The sequence below is a fragment of the Thermobia domestica genome, chromosome 15, assembly GCF_964235325.1.
Source record: "Thermobia domestica chromosome 15, izTheDome1.hap1.1, whole genome shotgun sequence".
NCBI lineage: Eukaryota > Metazoa > Arthropoda > Insecta > Zygentoma > Lepismatidae > Thermobia > Thermobia domestica.
This window is the reverse complement of record NC_137468.1, coordinates 64,581,500-64,602,282: the sequence shown is the minus strand read 5'-3', so window position 1 is coordinate 64,602,282 and position 20,783 is coordinate 64,581,500. Positions and strand designations below refer to the sequence as shown.

Genomic DNA, 20,783 nt, shown 5'->3' with positions numbered 1-20,783 from the left:
GACTCTGATCCGTCCATCAGTATGAGCATCCAAGACTATGAAGGACAAGAGCATCTAGCTAACGAAAAGCAAAAATCAATCAATCAATCATGAAGCTTCGATCATGATAACTGATAGGACTATGATCCCTCCAAGAGTATGACCATCCAAGACTATCACCATAACAACAAACTGTTCTCATACACGTTCAGATAAACCAAAATTTTTCCCACGCACTTCTCTGGTAGCCGTAAAAGGCTATGAACATAGCAACTAAAGGCTTGTCGAAACTTGCCTCCCAATTCCAGGAAATGACACCGAATTCTAGGAAAACAAGATAATTTTTTGCTGACTCGGCCATCTATCCGCGGGGATATCTACTGCACTACAATACATCATCCATCACGTGTTACATCTAGGAGTTTAGCGACATCTATTGAGGAAACAAAGTACTATATATTTAAAGGTAATTCAATTCGGCTAACAATAAGCAGATTCATAATATGTATATTTATTTGGGTGTATATTTTTTGGATGTATTCTGTGTTTATCTATAGCATTCTATCAATAAACAAAAACTTTAATGAAAAGAGAATAAATAGGCCATAATGGATCAGTAGTAGAGTGCTCACCTATAATGCGTGGGGTCCTGATTCAATTTTGGGTAACCAACTGGATTTTGTGGTGGTGAAATACCTTGTGTGTGGGTTTTGACGGTTTTCTTCCGTTTCCTTCCACTTTCGTCTTTCCATTATTATCATGCACCAAATCACCACCGTCTCACATAGATTTCATGCATAATTATGGGACATTAAGCTAAGAAAGAAAGAATATACGTAGCCTGTTAAAGCGAACCAAAAATGACAAAATGGTTGCGCACTCTAATTCTTCCTTAATCACCATTTTAATATCAGAAATAAAATGTCAGGAAACTTACAGGATTATTGGTATTTAACAAGATACATTTAAGAGTGGTCCGCTCATATGGGTAAGACTAACATGTAACACTTCCCAAGTATAGCACTCCGATGTTGATAAAATTTGGCAGATAGATACTACACATGAAGTAAACGAGTACCATTTTTTTAAATTTTCTGCGGAGAAGCGCTCTTAGGGAGCAAAAGCTCCCACACAAAATTTTGAAAGTTGACGCCCGAAAGGCAAGAAGAAGTGGATCGAAGTGAATGAAATTGTTCACAGATATTGTAGATGTAAAATGAGAGAGTATGTGTTCCGTATTTCCTTAACAAAAAAAAAGTTAAGTGGGGCGTAGATCTTTCCAAACTGTTGATTATGAAATATCAAGAGTGCAAATAAGTATACGCCAGAAGTTCCTAAAGGATATGAAGAATTGCAACGACACTCTCTTTAGGGACAACTCAAAAAATAAGCGAACACGTGTTTTTCGTTTCTGCGGAAAAAACAGTGTTGGGGCCAAGGGCTCCTCCGAAAAAAATGAAACACTTTCGTAATAGCTCAGGAAGCAGTGGACCGAATGAATGGAATTGTGTGGATATTCTATATTTAAAATAAGACAATTTGTGTTTCCTAAGTATCGCTATCGGATTTGCTCCAAATTTGGCACATCAACAGGAAAAAGAAAATAAATCGACACATGTTTTTATTTATGCGGAAAAACATTATAAGGGTTAAAGGCGCCTCCCGAAATAGTGTAAAGCAAGATATATTTTTTGTGCTTACTGTTGATGTGAAAAATTTTAAGCAAATCAGATAGGGGCACTTGTGAAACACGTATTCCTTATTTTATATATACACAATTTCATTCGCTGCGGTCCACTCCTTCCTGCGCTTCTTTCGGAGGGGACCTTGGTTCCAACAGTTTTCCCGCACAAAGAAACAAAAAATACTTGTTCGCTTATTATTATTATTATTATTATTATTATTATTATTATTATTATTATTATTATTATTATTATTATTATTATTATTATTATTATTATTATTTTGTATTGTCTCTAAACACAGTTTCGTTGCAATTCTCCATGTCCTTTAGTTACTTCTGATATACTGTTATTAGCAATTTTGATACTTCGTCATTAAAGCTTTGCAGGGTTCCGTGCCGCATCCAACCTTTTTTTTTTCTGGAAAATACGAAACACGTATTCCCTCTCTTCACTTCTACAATTTCTGTGCACAATTTCATTCACTTTTGTCCACTTCTTCTTGCCCTTCTGTCATCAACTTTCAAAATTGTGTGTGTGGGCATTTGCCCCTCTAAAACCGTTTCTCCGCAGAAAATTAAAAAAAAACACAGTATCTCCCTGCCAAATTTTTATCAAAATCGAAGTGTTACACTTGGGAAGTGTTACTTGTAAGAAACGCATATGGCTGCCATGGAAGAATCCATTACCCCCTAATTCTCTTCTACTCTCCTTCACTAACACAGAGACACCGAAAATTAAGAAAATATAAAATGTTGGGACAGAAAATATGAATTTCTTGTTTCATTTTCGTTATTATAACAATGTCTATTAATAGTTGTAGTTGTAAAATTTGATAAATAAAATTGTAAAATTTGATAAATATTTTGTAATAAACTGCAAGTTAGAGAACTTAATCACAACAATTGCTGCAGATTATTAAAACCGTGTACCATTATTTTATGTACATTACTTTAAAAGTATGATCTTTTATGTCATAGAGGAATTTAAAATAATACTATATACAGAAAAGTAAATAGCAATTTTGACATTAACTTGTATAACTGACTAAAGGCGGATCTCTCGTCTCAAATTAAATTTCAAGATACTCATGTTATTAAACATTTAGTTTTAGTTGTTGTTTGTGAAAGTTAAGCGTCGCCTCTGAGCACCAAGCATATATGAAACGTGAACTTACAATAGGTTAAATCCGAACCAAGGTAAAGTTTCAAATTTTAGTTGTTTCCTACTGGGTTTCGAACACGGGGCACCGTGAATTAGAATCGTGTGCACTAGCTATTAAACCAGTAGTTACGGAAACTAACACATAGGTGTGTATCCATATGCCTTTTTCTTTTGCAATTCGACCAATGAATATCTGAGTTCTGCACACATGATTGTTTCGACATTCTGAAAAAAATAAAAAACAATTGTGGGTAACACCGTGCTTTTTTAGGATATATAAATTTTATCTCAATCTGAAGTTCTGTTCTCGAGATCTACCACTAACTAGTACTACCCTAACGTGCCTTGTATAATCCTTGAACTAAACTAGCTTCATATAGAGCCAGAGGCCTTCCTATCTGTTGCAGGAGAAGAAGGCGTGGTGGCGATTCTCACTAACCTTCATTAAAGCTTGCTTCTGTTTTTACTGCACGGCTTGTCAGCAGACGGTGATGGATCCTCACATTTAACGACCAACTCTCTCTCTCTCTCATTCTGTTCATCCCCCTACGGCCTTCGTCTCTTCTCCTTTTGTAAAGACCTAGCCACTAAGCAAGAAGGCGATATCTTAGCCTCCTCCCCCCCCCCACCTCAACATCCATCCATTTTATCTCTCAGAAACCTCTATAACAGTTTCCTAGTTTAATGTTCAGATAAACGAAGGAAAACATTTTCTGCTTGTAGGATTCGGAAACCTTAACTGCTCTGGAGTATGAGTGGAAGGGGATGTGTTACATCAACCTGCTGGAGCTTTTATTAGTGTTGTTGTTATTAATTATTTTCCCCAGGTTTAGGCTTACAATTTAACTAAAATAGCATTCAGTATTTTTTCTTTACGCCTTTAACAACTTAAATTGTTTTTTTTTTATGTTCAAAACAAATAATTGGATGAAAGTTCTGATAACTTATTTACAATAATTAAATTTGAATATTTTTCTTATATTTTGTTTGTATATGTGTGTGTCTAAGCTCCTGAGAATCAATGGACTTCGAGCTGATCATTTAAACACGACACATGTAAGTAGACAACGAACCACAGAAGAAGTGAGAACAAGAGCAAACCCCAAATAGGTTTATTAGCGTAAACACAATTGAGAGTCGATCGGGTTCGAGTGTGAGCTGGCCTAAATGTAATTCAGATTATTCAGCGCGAGCCCGATTGAGGATATTGAGCCTGAGCTCAGTCCAGTTTGAATGAGCCGAAATGGTCATCTGTGATATGGGTTCCTTCTAAACTCAAAAGATCATGTTTCGTCTACACCCGAAATTGTCATCTCTGGCATGAGTTCCAAATTCATCTAAAATGCCCATATTTTGGTATGGATTCTCTTTTGATCCTAAATGATCATCTTGATCTTCTCTAGCATGGGTTATTTCTTGAACTGAAATTGTCATATCTGTAGTGAGTTCCCCTCTTGATTCAAAAGGTCATCGCCGATGTGAGTTCCCTCTTGATGCGAAATGGTCATCTCTAGCAGTGAGAAACCTTTCCATCGGAAATGGACGTCTTTCCTACGAGTTTCCTCTTGACTCGAAATTGTCATCTCTGACATGAGTTCCGTCGTTATCTGGAATTGTCATATTTTGGCATGGGCTCCCTCTTGACTAAAAATCGTGATCTCTGGCATGTGTTCTCTCTTGCCCGAAATTATCATTTCTTGAGTAAGTTCATCTCTTGACCCAAAACGTCATCGCTGGAACGAGTACCCTCTGGATGCGAAAAGGTCATCACTAGAATGAGAACACTCTATTGTCTCTAAACACAGTTTCGTTGCAATTCTCCATGTCCTTTAGTTACTTCTGATATACTGTTATTAGCAATTTTGATACTTCGTCATTAAAGCTTTGCAGGGTTCCGTGCCGCATCCAACCTTTTTTTTTTTTTCTGGAAAATACGAAACACGTGTTCCCTCTCTTCACTTCTACAATTTCTGTGCACAATTTCATTCACTTTTGTCCACTTCTTCTTGCCCTTCTGTCATCAACTTTCAAAATTGTGTGTGTGGGCATTTGCCCCTCTAAAACCGTTTCTCCGCAGAAAATTAAAAAAAAAAACACAGTATCTCCCTGCCAAATTTTTATCAAAATCGAAGTGTTACTTGTAAGAAACGCATATGGCTGCCATGGAAGAATCCATTCTGTCCAGAGGTAAAAGTGGATCTGAAATGGTAGGGGAATGCATGATGTTACGCCGTAACCCGTGCCTATGTTTTCTCATTGTAATGTTTTATTAAGTGAAGGGAAACAATAGATATTTTCTGGAACTGGGGTAACGGCGTCCTCTCGCGTTCCCCCTCACTTTTACCCCCTAATTCTCTTCTACTCTCCTTCACTAACACAGAGACACCGAAAATTAAGAAAATATAAAATGTTGGGACAGAAAATATGAATTTCTTGTTTCATTTTCGTTATTATAACAATGTCTATTAATAGTTGTAGTTGTAAAATTTGATAAATAAAATTGTAAAATTTGATAAATATTTTGTAATAAACTGCAAGTTAGAGAACTTAATCACAACAATTGCTGCAGATTATTAAAACCGTGTACCATTATTTTATGTACATTACTTTAAAAGTATGATCTTTTATGTCATAGAGGAATTTAAAATAATACTATATACAGAAAAGTAAATAGCAATTTTGACATTAACTTGTATAACTGACTAAAGGCGGATCTCTCGTCTCAAATTAAATTTCAAGATACTCATGTTATTAAACATTTAGTTTTAGTTGTTGTTTGTGAAAGTTAAGCGTCGCCTCTGAGCACCAAGCATATATGAAACGTGAACTTACAATAGGTTAAATCCGAACCAAGGTAAAGTTTCAAATTTTAGTTGTTTCCTACTGGGTTTCGAACACGGGGCACCGTGAATTAGAATCGTGTGCACTAGCTATTAAACCAGTAGTTACGGAAACTAACACATAGGTGTGTATCCATATGCCTTTTTCTTTTGCAATTCGACCAATGAATATCTGAGTTCTGCACACATGATTGTTTCGACATTCTGAAAAAAATAAAAAACAATTGTGGGTAACACCGTGCTTTTTTAGGATATATAAATTTTATCTCAATCTGAAGTTCTGTTCTCGAGATCTACCACTAACTAGTACTACCCTAACGTGCCTTGTATAATCCTTGAACTAAACTAGCTTCATATAGAGCCAGAGGCCTTCCTATCTGTTGCAGGAGAAGAAGGCGTGGTGGCGATTCTCACTAACCTTCATTAAAGCTTGCTTCTGTTTTTACTGCACGGCTTGTCAGCAGACGGTGATGGATCCTCACATTTAACGACCAACTCTCTCTCTCTCTCATTCTGTTCATCCCCCTACGGCCTTCGTCTCTTCTCCTTTTGTAAAGACCTAGCCACTAAGCAAGAAGGCGATATCTTAGCCTCCTCCCCCCCCCACCTCAACATCCATCCATTTTATCTCTCAGAAACCTCTATAACAGTTTCCTAGTTTAATGTTCAGATAAACGAAGGAAAACATTTTCTGCTTGTAGGATTCGGAAACCTTAACTGCTCTGGAGTATGAGTGGAAGGGGATGTGTTACATCAACCTGCTGGAGCTTTTATTAGTGTTGTTGTTATTAATTATTTTCCCCAGGTTTAGGCTTACAATTTAACTAAAATAGCATTCAGTATTTTTTCTTTACGCCTTTAACAACTTAAATTGTTTTTTTTTTATGTTCAAAACAAATAATTGGATGAAAGTTCTGATAACTTATTTACAATAATTAAATTTGAATATTTTTCTTATATTTTGTTTGTATATGTGTGTGTCTAAGCTCCTGAGAATCAATGGACTTCGAGCTGATCATTTAAACACGACACATGTAAGTAGACAACGAACCACAGAAGAAGTGAGAACAAGAGCAAACCCCAAATAGGTTTATTAGCGTAAACACAATTGAGAGTCGATCGGGTTCGAGTGTGAGCTGGCCTAAATGTAATTCAGATTATTCAGCGCGAGCCCGATTGAGGATATTGAGCCTGAGCTCAGTCCAGTTTGAATGAGCCGAAATGGTCATCTGTGATATGGGTTCCTTCTAAACTCAAAAGATCATGTTTCGTCTACACCCGAAATTGTCATCTCTGGCATGAGTTCCAAATTCATCTAAAATGCCCATATTTTGGTATGGATTCTCTTTTGATCCTAAATGATCATCTTGATCTTCTCTAGCATGGGTTATTTCTTGAACTGAAATTGTCATATCTGTAGTGAGTTCCCCTCTTGATTCAAAAGGTCATCGCCGATGTGAGTTCCCTCTTGATGCGAAATGGTCATCTCTAGCAGTGAGAAATCTTTCCATCGGAAATGGACGTCTTTCCTACGAGTTTCCTCTTGACTCGAAATTGTCATCTCTGACATGAGTTCCGTCGTTATCTGGAATTGTCATATTTTGGCATGGGCTCCCTCTTGACTAAAAATCGTGATCTCTGGCATGTGTTCTCTCTTGCCCGAAATTATCATTTCTTGAGTAAGTTCATCTCTTGACCCAAAACGTCATCGCTGGAACGAGTACCCTCTGGATGCGAAAAGGTCATCACTAGAATGAGAACACTCTATTGTCTCTAAACACAGTTTCGTTGCAATTCTCCATGTCCTTTAGTTACTTCTGATATACTGTTATTAGCAATTTTGATACTTCGTCATTAAAGCTTTGCAGGGTTCCGTGCCGCATCCAACCTTTTTTTTTTTTTCTGGAAAATACGAAACACGTGTTCCCTCTCTTCACTTCTACAATTTCTGTGCACAATTTCATTCACTTTTGTCCACTTCTTCTTGCCCTTCTGTCATCAACTTTCAAAATTGTGTGTGTGGGCATTTGCCCCTCTAAAACCGTTTCTCCGCAGAAAATTAAAAAAAAAAAAACACAGTATCTCCCTGCCAAATTTTTATCAAAATCGAAGTGTTACTTGTAAGAAACGCATATGGCTGCCATGGAAGAATCCATTCTGTCCAGAGGTAAAAGTGGATCTGAAATGGTAGGGGAATGCATGATGTTACGCCGTAACCCGTGCCTATGTTTTCTCATTGTAATGTTTTATTAAGTGAAGGGAAACAATAGATATTTTCTGGAACTGGGGTAACGGCGTCCTCTCGCGTTCCCCCTCACTTTTACCCCCTAATTCTCTTCTACTCTCCTTCACTAACACAGAGACACCGAAAATTAAGAAAATATAAAATGTTGGGACAGAAAATATGAATTTCTTGTTTCATTTTCGTTATTATAACAATGTCTATTAATAGTTGTAGTTGTAAAATTTGATAAATAAAATTGTAAAATTTGATAAATATTTTGTAATAAACTGCAAGTTAGAGAACTTAATCACAACAATTGCTGCAGATTATTAAAACCGTGTACCATTATTTTATGTACATTACTTTAAAAGTATGATCTTTTATGTCATAGAGGAATTTAAAATAATACTATATACAGAAAAGTAAATAGCAATTTTGACATTAACTTGTATAACTGACTAAAGGCGGATCTCTCGTCTCAAATTAAATTTCAAGATACTCATGTTATTAAACATTTAGTTTTAGTTGTTGTTTGTGAAAGTTAAGCGTCGCCTCTGAGCACCAAGCATATATGAAACGTGAACTTACAATAGGTTAAATCCGAACCAAGGTAAAGTTTCAAATTTTAGTTGTTTCCTACTGGGTTTCGAACACGGGGCACCGTGAATTAGAATCGTGTGCACTAGCTATTAAACCAGTAGTTACGGAAACTAACACATAGGTGTGTATCCATATGCCTTTTTCTTTTGCAATTCGACCAATGAATATCTGAGTTCTGCACACATGATTGTTTCGACATTCTGAAAAAAATAAAAAACAATTGTGGGTAACACCGTGCTTTTTTAGGATATATAAATTTTATCTCAATCTGAAGTTCTGTTCTCGAGATCTACCACTAACTAGTACTACCCTAACGTGCCTTGTATAATCCTTGAACTAAACTAGCTTCATATAGAGCCAGAGGCCTTCCTATCTGTTGCAGGAGAAGAAGGCGTGGTGGCGATTCTCACTAACCTTCATTAAAGCTTGCTTCTGTTTTTACTGCACGGCTTGTCAGCAGACGGTGATGGATCCTCACATTTAACGACCAACTCTCTCTCTCTCTCATTCTGTTCATCCCCCTACGGCCTTCGTCTCTTCTCCTTTTGTAAAGACCTAGCCACTAAGCAAGAAGGCGATATCTTAGCCTCCTCCCCCCCCCCACCTCAACATCCATCCATTTTATCTCTCAGAAACCTCTATAACAGTTTCCTAGTTTAATGTTCAGATAAACGAAGGAAAACATTTTCTGCTTGTAGGATTCGGAAACCTTAACTGCTCTGGAGTATGAGTGGAAGGGGATGTGTTACATCAACCTGCTGGAGCTTTTATTAGTGTTGTTGTTATTAATTATTTTCCCCAGGTTTAGGCTTACAATTTAACTAAAATAGCATTCAGTATTTTTTCTTTACGCCTTTAACAACTTAAATTGTTTTTTTTTTATGTTCAAAACAAATAATTGGATGAAAGTTCTGATAACTTATTTACAATAATTAAATTTGAATATTTTTCTTATATTTTGTTTGTATATGTGTGTGTCTAAGCTCCTGAGAATCAATGGACTTCGAGCTGATCATTTAAACACGACACATGTAAGTAGACAACGAACCACAGAAGAAGTGAGAACAAGAGCAAACCCCAAATAGGTTTATTAGCGTAAACACAATTGAGAGTCGATCGGGTTCGAGTGTGAGCTGGCCTAAATGTAATTCAGATTATTCAGCGCGAGCCCGATTGAGGATATTGAGCCTGAGCTCAGTCCAGTTTGAATGAGCCGAAATGGTCATCTGTGATATGGGTTCCTTCTAAACTCAAAAGATCATGTTTCGTCTACACCCGAAATTGTCATCTCTGGCATGAGTTCCAAATTCATCTAAAATGCCCATATTTTGGTATGGATTCTCTTTTGATCCTAAATGATCATCTTGATCTTCTCTAGCATGGGTTATTTCTTGAACTGAAATTGTCATATCTGTAGTGAGTTCCCCTCTTGATTCAAAAGGTCATCGCCGATGTGAGTTCCCTCTTGATGCGAAATGGTCATCTCTAGCAGTGAGAAACCTTTCCATCGGAAATGGACGTCTTTCCTACGAGTTTCCTCTTGACTCGAAATTGTCATCTCTGACATGAGTTCCGTCGTTATCTGGAATTGTCATATTTTGGCATGGGCTCCCTCTTGACTAAAAATCGTGATCTCTGGCATGTGTTCTCTCTTGCCCGAAATTATCATTTCTTGAGTAAGTTCATCTCTTGACCCAAAACGTCATCGCTGGAACGAGTACCCTCTGGATGCGAAAAGGTCATCACTAGAATGAGAACACTCTTCATCAGAAATGGCCATCTCTGATATAAGTTCCCTCTTGACCCAAAACATTATCACTGGTATGAGTACCCTCTGGATGCGAAATGGTCATCTGTAGCATGAGAATACTCTTCATGGGAAATGGACGTCTCTGGTATGAATTTCCTTTTGACCACAAATGGTCGTCTCTGGCATGTATTCCTTCATGACCCAAAAGGTCATAACTGGTATGAGTTCTCTCTTTATTTGAAATTGTCATCTCTGACATGAGTTCCCTCTTCATCTGAAATTATCATATTTTTGCATAGGTTTCCCTCTTGACCCGAAATGGTCATCTCTGGGGTGGGTTACTTCTTGGCCAGAAATTGTTATATTTGAAGAGAGTTTCCCTCTTGACCTAAGAGATCATCGCTGGTATGAGTTCCCTCTGGATGCGAAATAGTAATCCTTAGCATGAGAACCCTCTTCATCGGAAATGACCATCTCTGGTATGAATTTCGTCTTAACTCGAAATGATCATCTCTGGCACTGGTTCTCTCTTGACCCGAAATTGTCACCTCTGGTATGATATCCCTGTTGACTAAATATATAACCGTTCATTCGCTGCGGGAAACCCGGGTTTGATTTTAGATACAACCTCATGCTTCGGAGCCTGCATTATACTTTACGTTAGTCATTTCCTATTCGACGTTATGTGACGCCTCAATCTTCTCATCCCATTCTCAGTAAATCCAATAAAAATACTACACGAATTATTGTGACGTTAATGGCGCAATCTCTGGTCTTGTTGGTATAACATTAAACATTATCAATGCTAATACTGCCAACTTCGTAACACTTGTAATTCCTCTCACTTTGGTTCTCACTTATTTTTTGGCTACTTAGTCTGAGCGGAAACGCATACTTTGACGTCAGAATCGGCCGGTTGAAAAACGACTGCTCTGTGATGATGTCTATGACTGCTCCAGGACTCTTGTCTTGAATATACGATTTCCCCAGTGCCCAAAAGAAAGAAAGAAAGAAATATGAGGGTAAATGTGAATGCAGTATGATGCTGGAAGGAGATAGTGAACTCCAAACAAGGAAACCCAAATATGAATATATGGTAACTTCACTTCAAAAGAGGGGAGTACAATACTAAGTGTGCACAATGGAGTAGTACGGGTAAAGGCTCGGTGTTGTAAATAATGTCCTTCCCAAACAAAAATACCGAAATATAATACGTACTAAGGGAAACCAAAGATACTACGTTACAAATAAACAAATTAAATGTAAATATAGGTTATGTTCCGGAAAGAGCATTACGATAATTTATAAAACTAACTTAAATATGAGCATAGACCCAAATACTAATAAGAAAAATTACTAAAAAATATATGGATTAGCGATAATTGAGCAAATGTCTAAAATTCAGCGATATATCAATCAATAGAACTCATAAAAATGAAAAACGTGAAACTAAATTGTTAGGTGTATTTTTTATAATGTTGAAAAATGTGCAGTTCGTTGCCAGTAATTTTTAATAATATATATTGTGGTAAAACGGGTTGTGCGTACTCTCAACGTAACTCATGTACTGCATATATAAAAAATAAAGTATTAGATAAAATCGGATTGTATCTTTTGTTGAATATATTCTTCTAACAATTACTCACGAACTCTAAACAATTACATACATCACCAATATTCCTAGCAATGACATATATACGAACTTATAACAAGTACTAAATGATGAAAATATACGTTACACTCCAAACAACTAGGATTTCATGTTGTTAAGCAGATGTGGAAAATTGACGTTATAATGTACAATAATAATAATAAATGTAAAGTCTCAATGTTTAAAGGAAACATTAAATTCCAAATAAATATAAGAATCCAAGAAAGCGAGAAAAATCATATCGGTAAAATATAAAAATTTATTGCCACAAACTAATGTAATAATATACTAATTTCTTGTATAAATTTCGGTACATAAGTAAAATTTATTTCCTTGCTTCGAAGCGATAATTTTTTATTTTCACTGATGTGACTTCCTTCAAGACTAAGAAGAAAACTTAGCTAAATGTATTACTAGTTTACCTAAATGTATTAGAAAACTTTTCGTCACTTAAATAATAGTTATAAACTTTAATTTTTACTGTCGTGATGTCTCCCAAGAACTCCACTATGTGTATTACACAGAGGATAGACAAATATATGGAAATAACTGATATAAAAGAGGTAGCCATTTTAAACACGATTTGCGTCTGAATGGTAGGTGTCACTGTGGTATCTGGTGCAACCTGTGAGGTATACAAATTGGCTAATAGAACAGATGGGCCAGTTATCGTTCAGTGACCGTTTCATGTGTTTATCGTGAATCATGTCTGAGCTGACAGAGTTTCAAAAAGGGCAAGTTGTGGGGGAGCTTCCGTGATGAAAATAGCGGTGTATTAACAGACACAGTCTCGAAGATCGTGCCTGCCTACGAATGCTTTGGAAAAACCGCACCAGCGGTGTGTGTTGTATGACAGAGACAGTCGCACATTGGGTAGGATTGTGATCAAGCAAAATATTTCCATGGCGCCAAAAGTCACAGTTTGCTGAATACAGTGCTTACAAATCATGTAAGCGTCAAAACAGTCAGAAAACTCCACAAGGAGGGCATTTATGTTGGATCTGCAATTCTCAAACCACTCGTGACTGTTGACCATGCTGCTATACGGAACAAACTGGACGATAGAGCAGTGGAAGACTGCCATCTGGTCGGATGAGTCTTCCCTTACATTGTTTTCAACTGCTGGCCGAGATTACCTATGTAGAACACCAGTACAAACGTACGATACAAACTGCCTGTTACAAAGATTGAAGCATGGGGTGGTTCAGTGATTATTTGGGCAATCATACCCTGGTAGTCTGACTGACCCATCGTCATCCGGCATGAACATGTCATTGCCAAGGACTACGTAACCATTTTCAGTAACTAGCTGCATCCCATCGGCAAACTTTGTTCCCGGATGGTAATGCCATGTTTCAAGATGCCTGCTCGTACAGCTCACATCGTCCAAGACTGGTTAGATGAGCACGAAGATGAAATGTTACATCTGACATAGACTCGACAATCGCCAGACCTCAATATCATTAAGCACTTGTAATAAGTTTTGGAGACCAAGGTGTGAGCCTGCTACCCACCAGCCACCACAATGGTATCTACAACAACTAGCAGCTGCTTTGGCGGAAGAATGGTATTATAACATCCCTTTGACAACTATAAGCGATCTGTATTTCTCTATTCTCCGTTGACTGCAGGCCGTTCTGCGTGCCAAAGATGGTCCAATTCGCTATTAATAAAGGAGTGTGCATTTTTTTCAGGTGTTTCCATACTTTTGTGCATCCCTTGTAACCCACCCAAGTTTCATAATAAAATGAAACGTTGTAAAGGAAAATTTTTGTGAGATGAAACTCCAGTTTACTGTTAAGTTGGTTCTTTCTCTTGGAGTTGGAAGCACTGCTTAACCTTCGGTTGGATTTGCGCGAGTCGTCGATCGGGATGACGTCACGTTGCAGCCGAGGTTCTGGCTTTAAGACTGAAGCGCTTCGCAGTGTATAAAATGAGGTAAGAGTGTTAGGTCCTCTGAATGAAAGAATGGGTCTTTAAATTAATATTCTTTCCGTATAATCGTATAGTTTAGTTAACTTCTTTTGAAATCTATAACAATTCCTGACTATGGTTATTATTTAGAAACATTATAATTATTCAATATATTTTTGGAAGCACATATTTCTAAAAACATTGCGAAAGGAAAAGTAAGAAAAAAAAATAGTTAATTGAATAGTTCATGTTACTGGTTTTGTGTAGGCAGATTATGCCTTGAGTTAAAACATGTTGATTCTTGTTTTTCCTTGTTAAAACTAAAGTAAAGTCGCTGGTCAGGAAGTTTAATATATTGAAATTACGGAAAATATTAAGGCTAGTGGAGACTTCAAATGAATGATTTATGTCTTTGGTCCGCTTTGAAAAGGAAAGAAAAAAAAAGAGGAATCTATAGAGTTACAGATGAGCTGTTGCTCGTAACTCATGTATTTTGACCCATATTTAAGGAATCTTTTCCTCCCACATTTTCATTCCAAAGAAAGCCACTTTGCAGTAACTTCGAGTTCCATACATTTTTAATGAAATTATTGTATATGTTTTTAAATTCTATATTTGGATTTACGATTGGCTATAATATTTCAGAAAATTTTGTCACTTGGAAAAAAAATCCTTTGTGGGAAAAATGTTACTTGCTAACGGCGATTTCGATTAATGATATTATTACTTGTTAAAATTGTTGAATGTTTTCTATATTACTATTTATATAACACGTTTCGGATTGTTATAATAAAATTTTCCATTTTGTTAGAAAACTTTTTCCATTTTCAAGTAGTTGTAGACAAATTCCTGATTATCTTAATAGTGATATTTTTTGCATACAGTATAAGCCTTTTCCAGTATTGAACCTCACTCTTCACGTCGTCATTATTCTCAGCCGTGGGGGAGTGGAATTCTCCTTTCTCTCTCTTTTTAAAAATTCTTGTATTCTAAAGGGGGAAGTGGGGTGACGTCCGTTCTCGCAGGACTGTGGGTAGTGGGGGCTATTTAAAGATTATATGTGTATCGTTCATCCGTTACATATATAATTTTTAAATAAAAATAAATTTTATACACTGCCCTGGAAAGGCAAATTTATGCTGGCTTCGAGGTCCGGTTCGGGGAGGTCCAGCAAAAGTGTTCCCCTTTATATTCTAAAATTTATGTGTATTTCTTTGGTGAAATTAACCTCTAAATTAAATAACATATTTTCATTATATTATGCCTTTCTTGTTGAGTAATATAAATGTTGTATATGAATGTTAACGTAAAATACTTAATACAGTGTTGCCGGGGTCGGATACAAAATTTATGGTTTAGTAGGTCATTGTGTAATAAGCAGATAATTATTGATAAGGTTGTAAAATTAATAGTAATTATCCTTTTGGTTTCTTTGAGCTTAATATTTTGTGGTGTTCTTGTAAGGATGGCACAGTCAAAGGAGACGCATGTAAAGTCTAGATTTTCGGATTCTTCAAGTTCTAGTGGGGATGAATTTCTTGGATATTCTTATGAATTTAGTAATCCTATGTTTGAACATTTAAGGCCTTCAGCCCATATTCAAGTGAATCATCACGAACCTTTACTAGGTGGTCAAAGTAGACCATTTCATGATCAAAATTATAACGTGGATCCACAAAGTAATGTGGGACACAGTACACGGTTTGTGAATTCCTCGCCTAATTTAAGAGCAGGAGGGAGTCAGAGCTTTCAAAATAAGTATAGAGTTCAACCATTTAATATGGCAGCTTCATTAAATTTAAATTTTGAGAAATTTGCTTCGGAAGGAATCTATAAATCTTTGTTGCATGATATTAATAGTCTACCTATAATAGATGGTACCAATACTGAGTCTACATTTCAGTTTTTATTAAAACTTGATAGTATTGTCAGAGGTAAGGGTTTGCCTTTAGATCTTGTGTTGGTAGCTTGTCTTTCTCGTACAAAAGGAGAAATGCAAGAAGTTATACAATCGTTTATTGGGGACGCTTCCCCTTGGCAAACAGTTTGTAGACATTTAGTGGTGCGATTTATTTCCACTATTGGTAGAACACAATTCATGCGACTATTTTTCTACGTTCCCATGCGGGAGGAGCAATCATTATATGAGTTCGTAGATAATAAATTATCGATTATTCACGTACTTGATATGTCCTTTGATGAAGCCACCATTTGTAGTTTAATTACTAATATGGTAACGCCTTCTGCCCATCAATTTCTAGCTGAAAGAGGTATGCCTATCGATTTAAATCAATTGTATTTAGCTGCAGAACACTATGACGCCTTGCATAGATATAGAAAAGATTATTATCGATTACGTAATCAAGGTAGTAGCGTACGGGACTTGGTACCACCCCGTAAATCATCTTTCTTTATCGGAGCGAAGAATACAAAACAGCAAGTAGTGTTGCAATCTCGTGAACCAAGAAATTTACATAAAACTTTAGTTTCTCCAGCTATGTATTCTTTACCATCTAACTATAATAATCTTGATAAGGCGGAATTTTCTCATAACCATAATTTAGAATCTCAGTACTTAACTCAAAATAACTCAGATGTAAATCAGAATGATAGTGAATTGAAAAAAACTATTGGCGATTTCTGTTTATATTGCGGGTATGCGTTTTAAGTGCTTAATTGATACTGGGAGTACGAACTCTTATTTGGCTCGACATCTTTATGATGAACTTAGAAAAAAATATAAAATAAAAGTAGAAAAGGTGAACGTTCAGACTATCGGCTTAGGAAATGTACAAGTTAAAGTGGATATGAGAGTAAGACTATATTTTAAAATTGGAAGACATCAGTTTAGTGAAATTTTCTTCATCGTGGACTCTAATGAGTTTGATCTTCTGCTTGGAAATGACTTTCATACAAAATACAATTCCGTAATAGACATTGCTGGTAATTTATATAATATAAAAGCTCGGAAGTTAGTGGTTCCTATGATCCGAGCTGATGAACTTTTGTGTGTCCAGACTTCTCTCGCTTCTGCATATACTTCTAGGAATGGGGTGAGTGGAAAGCAGCCGCCATGCGACCTTGGTTGTCCGAAAGCTACACCTCAACCTAGATCTTTTGGTAATTCTCATCAGATTTTGACTCCATCGACATCAGTAACCAGAGACAGCGGAGTTAATACCACGTTTGACCCAGGAGTGGAATTCGTTTTTGATCAGTCCATATTGCATCCACCGGAGACTAAACCGGAGGAATCTCAAGGTAATTATACGGTTCCTGATCAATTATTACTATGTGATTCTAATTTACAGGAATATGTTAATAACTTGTTAACTTCATATTCTGATGTTATTGGAAACAAAATTGGTAGAGTAAAAAATTTCACTTACAAAATTGAACTTGTCGATAAAACTCCCATTCGATTGCAACCTTATCAGCTTCCAACGCATAAGCAAAAGGAATTAGATTCTTTTATTGCCCAGCTTTTAAAAGACGATATTTTAGAGGAAGTAGATTATTCTCCCTACACATCACCCTGCTTTCTAGTAACAAATTCAGATGGAAGCAGGCGGCTTGTAATTTCATACGGAGAGGTGACCAAAAAGGTGATGGTAAACAGCTATCCTTCTCCTAACATGGAGAATGTAATATCTAGTATTTCGGACAATAATATCTTTTCAAAACTTGATTGTAAATCTTGTTTTCATCAAATTCCTCTGTCTGAAGAGAGTAGAAATATTACTGCTTTTGTGACAAAAAACAAAATCTATCGATATAAATCGGTACCAATGGGATTAGTATTATCACCTTTTGTTTTAAGTAATTTGATGTCAAAAGTCTTTGAAGGGTTAATTGGTAAGAATTTAGAGATATATTTTGATGACATAATTTTATTTAGCAAAGATATTGAGAGTCATAAAGCTCTATTAGAGGAGGTATTATCTCGACTAAGAAATTGGGGAATTACTATTTCAGAAAAGAAGTCCTGTCTATTTCAAACTAGTATTAAATATTTAGGGTTTCGTTTTGAAAATGGCAACATGTCAATAGACCCTGAGAGAATTAAAGCTATCCAGGAGATACCAAAACCAAAGAATAGAAAAGGAGTGAACAGAATATGTTCATTTTTCTCGTTCTATTCTAAATTTATTTATGGGTATTCAGAGTTAATTGCTCCCCTTCAAGAATTAAGATCTGTAAAAAAGCCTTTTAAATGGACTAAAGTTCATGATGAAGCCCTACAAAAATTAAAGGATGCCTTTTGTAGTCAGGTTATTTTAAAAGTCCCAGATATGAATTCCAACTTCGTAATACATTGTGATAGCTCTTTGCGTCATTTTTCTGGGGTTCTCAGCCAATATGATTCGGAAAGGAATCTTAGACCTGTATCTATGTTTAGTCGGGCAATTCCACAATCTGATTGGAGTAAAAATATATACGAATTAGAACTTAAGGCTCTTTCTTTATCTTTGGAAAAATTTGAATATTATTTGGCAAATCCCTTTGTAGTATATACTGATAGTAAGAGTTTAACTTGGTTACTTAATAACCATAAAAGACAAAGGAGATATGGAACTATGTTAGAGAAAATCTCAAGGTTTAAATTTCGTATAGTCCATGTAAGGTCAAAAATAAATAGTATAGCCGATTTCCTTTCAAGGGTTGGAAACCATCTAGAATTCTATACAAAAGACGATAATACAATGGAAGTCGTAAAAGATCATAATAAAACAGTAAATTTGTCTTTCATTAATTTTTGGCAAAATCCTGTGTTTAATGTGCCTCTTACAGATCACCAGAGGAAGGATCCTGAATTAAGAGAGATTATCAATAGGTTAGAGCAAAAGGAAGAAGTTCCTCCGTATGTATTAAGAAATAAGATCTTGTTTAAAAAGACAAAAGGTAAAGGGAATAATGGATTTAGAATTGTAATACCTAATTCTTTAATTCAGTCGATTATTGAGTATTCTCATTGTCCAATAATTCATGGTGGGCATATGGGATATCGAAAAACCATTGCTAAGGTCGCTGAAAAGTATACCTGGCCTACTTTATATTCTGACATTAAGAATTTTATACAATCTTGTCATTTGTGCCAAACCTGTAAAGATTCCAATCGAAAACCTATGGGTCAATATTTTACAAAAAAGGTAATGCACCCAAATTATACTTGGTTTATTGATATTGCGGGGAAATTGCCTAGTAGTTCTGGATTTGAATATATTTTAATTGTCACTGACGCCTATAGTCGCTTTGTCTTTTTAGAACCTTTAAGACGACTAACCTCAAAAATCATCTGCAATAAGTTACAGGAATTATTTCTTCGATACGGCTTTCCTGGTAAAGTCCTAAGTGATTGCGCTTCTTATTTCGTGAGTGATTACTTCTTGAAATTCTTGTATAGCTATGGTATACAGAGTGTAAAATTCTCCACATATAACCCACAATCGAACAGAGCCGAACGCACGGTGAGATCGGTTAAAAATTTAATTCGTATTTATGTTGATAAGTCTCAACAGAATTGGGCCCAATTACTATCTAAAATTGCTTTTACTATTAACATAAGTATGAATGAAACTACTGGGACTAGTCCATGTGAACTTTATATGGGACGGAAATTTTACCATCCATTAGATGTTAAATGGTTGATGGATTTAGATCTTCTAGACGATGACCAGGATAAAGAGCAAAAATTAGTTAATATAAATAATAATATTGAACGCGCTTGGAAACATAGTGCGAAAGTTTATACTCAAAAACATGGTCCTGTTAATTTAAATATTGATGATTTAGTATTAGTTAAAAGGTTCATGAAAATTTCAGCAGAGAAACATTTCAATCCAAAAATCGCCCCTCAGTGGGAAGGCCCATACCGCCTTATTTCTAAACCTACACCAAATACAGTTTGGCTAGAAAATATTGAAAGACCATATGTTCATATAAAACGCCATGTTCGTTTTTGTTAGAAATATTTTCCACCAAGACAAGTTAATCAATCTAACCCATAAGGTAACACAGAAAAAAAATGATGATTTGATATGAGAATTGAGGTTAAGAAAATTATTAATATTGTACTTATTTATATGTTTTAGGATGTTTGTTCGAACAAATTTTGTGTGTTGTATATATTTTTTTTATTCCTGCAGGAATGCCTCGTCCGAGAAAGTGAGAGGTCAACCCTTTTCATTTTGTAAATACCTCATCATCATCCTTTGTATATGTTATGTAAGGAATTGGAAAATTACTGTAGAAGTTTGTAAAGAAGGCGTTAGCATTTGAATATTTATGGAAGATATGGTAATGTATTGAAATTATTTTATTATTCAACTTGGGATTTGTTATAGTTAGGAATTTTTTTTTGACCGACCCTCGGATATTATGTAACCCACCCAAGTTTCATAATAAAATGAAACGTTGTAAAGGAAAATTTTTGTGAGATGAAACTCCAGTTTACTGTTAAGTTGGTTCTTTCTCTTGGAGTTGGAAGCACTGCTTAACCTTCGGTTGGATTTGCGCGAGTCGTCGATCGGGATGACGTCACGTTGCAGCCGAGGTTCTGGCTTTAAGACTGAAGCGCTTCGCAGTGTATAAAATGAGGTAAGAGTGTTAGGTCCTCTGAATGAAAGAATGGGTCTTTAAATTAATATTCTTTCCGTATAATCGTATAGTTTAGTTAACTTCTTTTGAAATCTATAACAATTCCTGACTATGGTTATTATTTAGAAACATTATAATTATTCAATATATTTTTGGAAGCACATATTTCTAAAAACATTGCGAAAGGAAAAGTAAGAAAAAAAAATAGTTAATTGAATAGTTCATGTTACTGGTTTTGTGTAGGCAGATTATGCCTTGAGTTAAAACATGTTGATTCTTGTTTTTCCTTGTTAAAACTAAAGTAAAGTCGCTGGTCAGGAAGTTTAATATATTGAAATTACGGAAAATATTAAGGCTAGTGGAGACTTCAAATGAATGATTT

At 35.8% G+C, this 20,783-nt stretch overlaps 1 protein-coding gene across 1 annotated transcript; it reads left to right on the top strand.

The window, feature by feature from the left end:
- Positions 1-16,461: 16,461 nt before the first annotated feature.
- Positions 16,462-20,009, top strand: LOC145671511 (uncharacterized). The gene is made up of 2 exons (XM_081740700.1): positions 16,462-17,065; positions 19,951-20,009. The coding sequence occupies exons 1-2, from the start codon at positions 16,462-16,464 to the stop codon at positions 19,971-19,973; spliced, it is 627 nt and encodes a 208-aa protein (XP_081596826.1). The 3' UTR covers positions 19,974-20,009.
- The last annotated feature ends 774 nt before the right edge of the window (positions 20,010-20,783 follow it).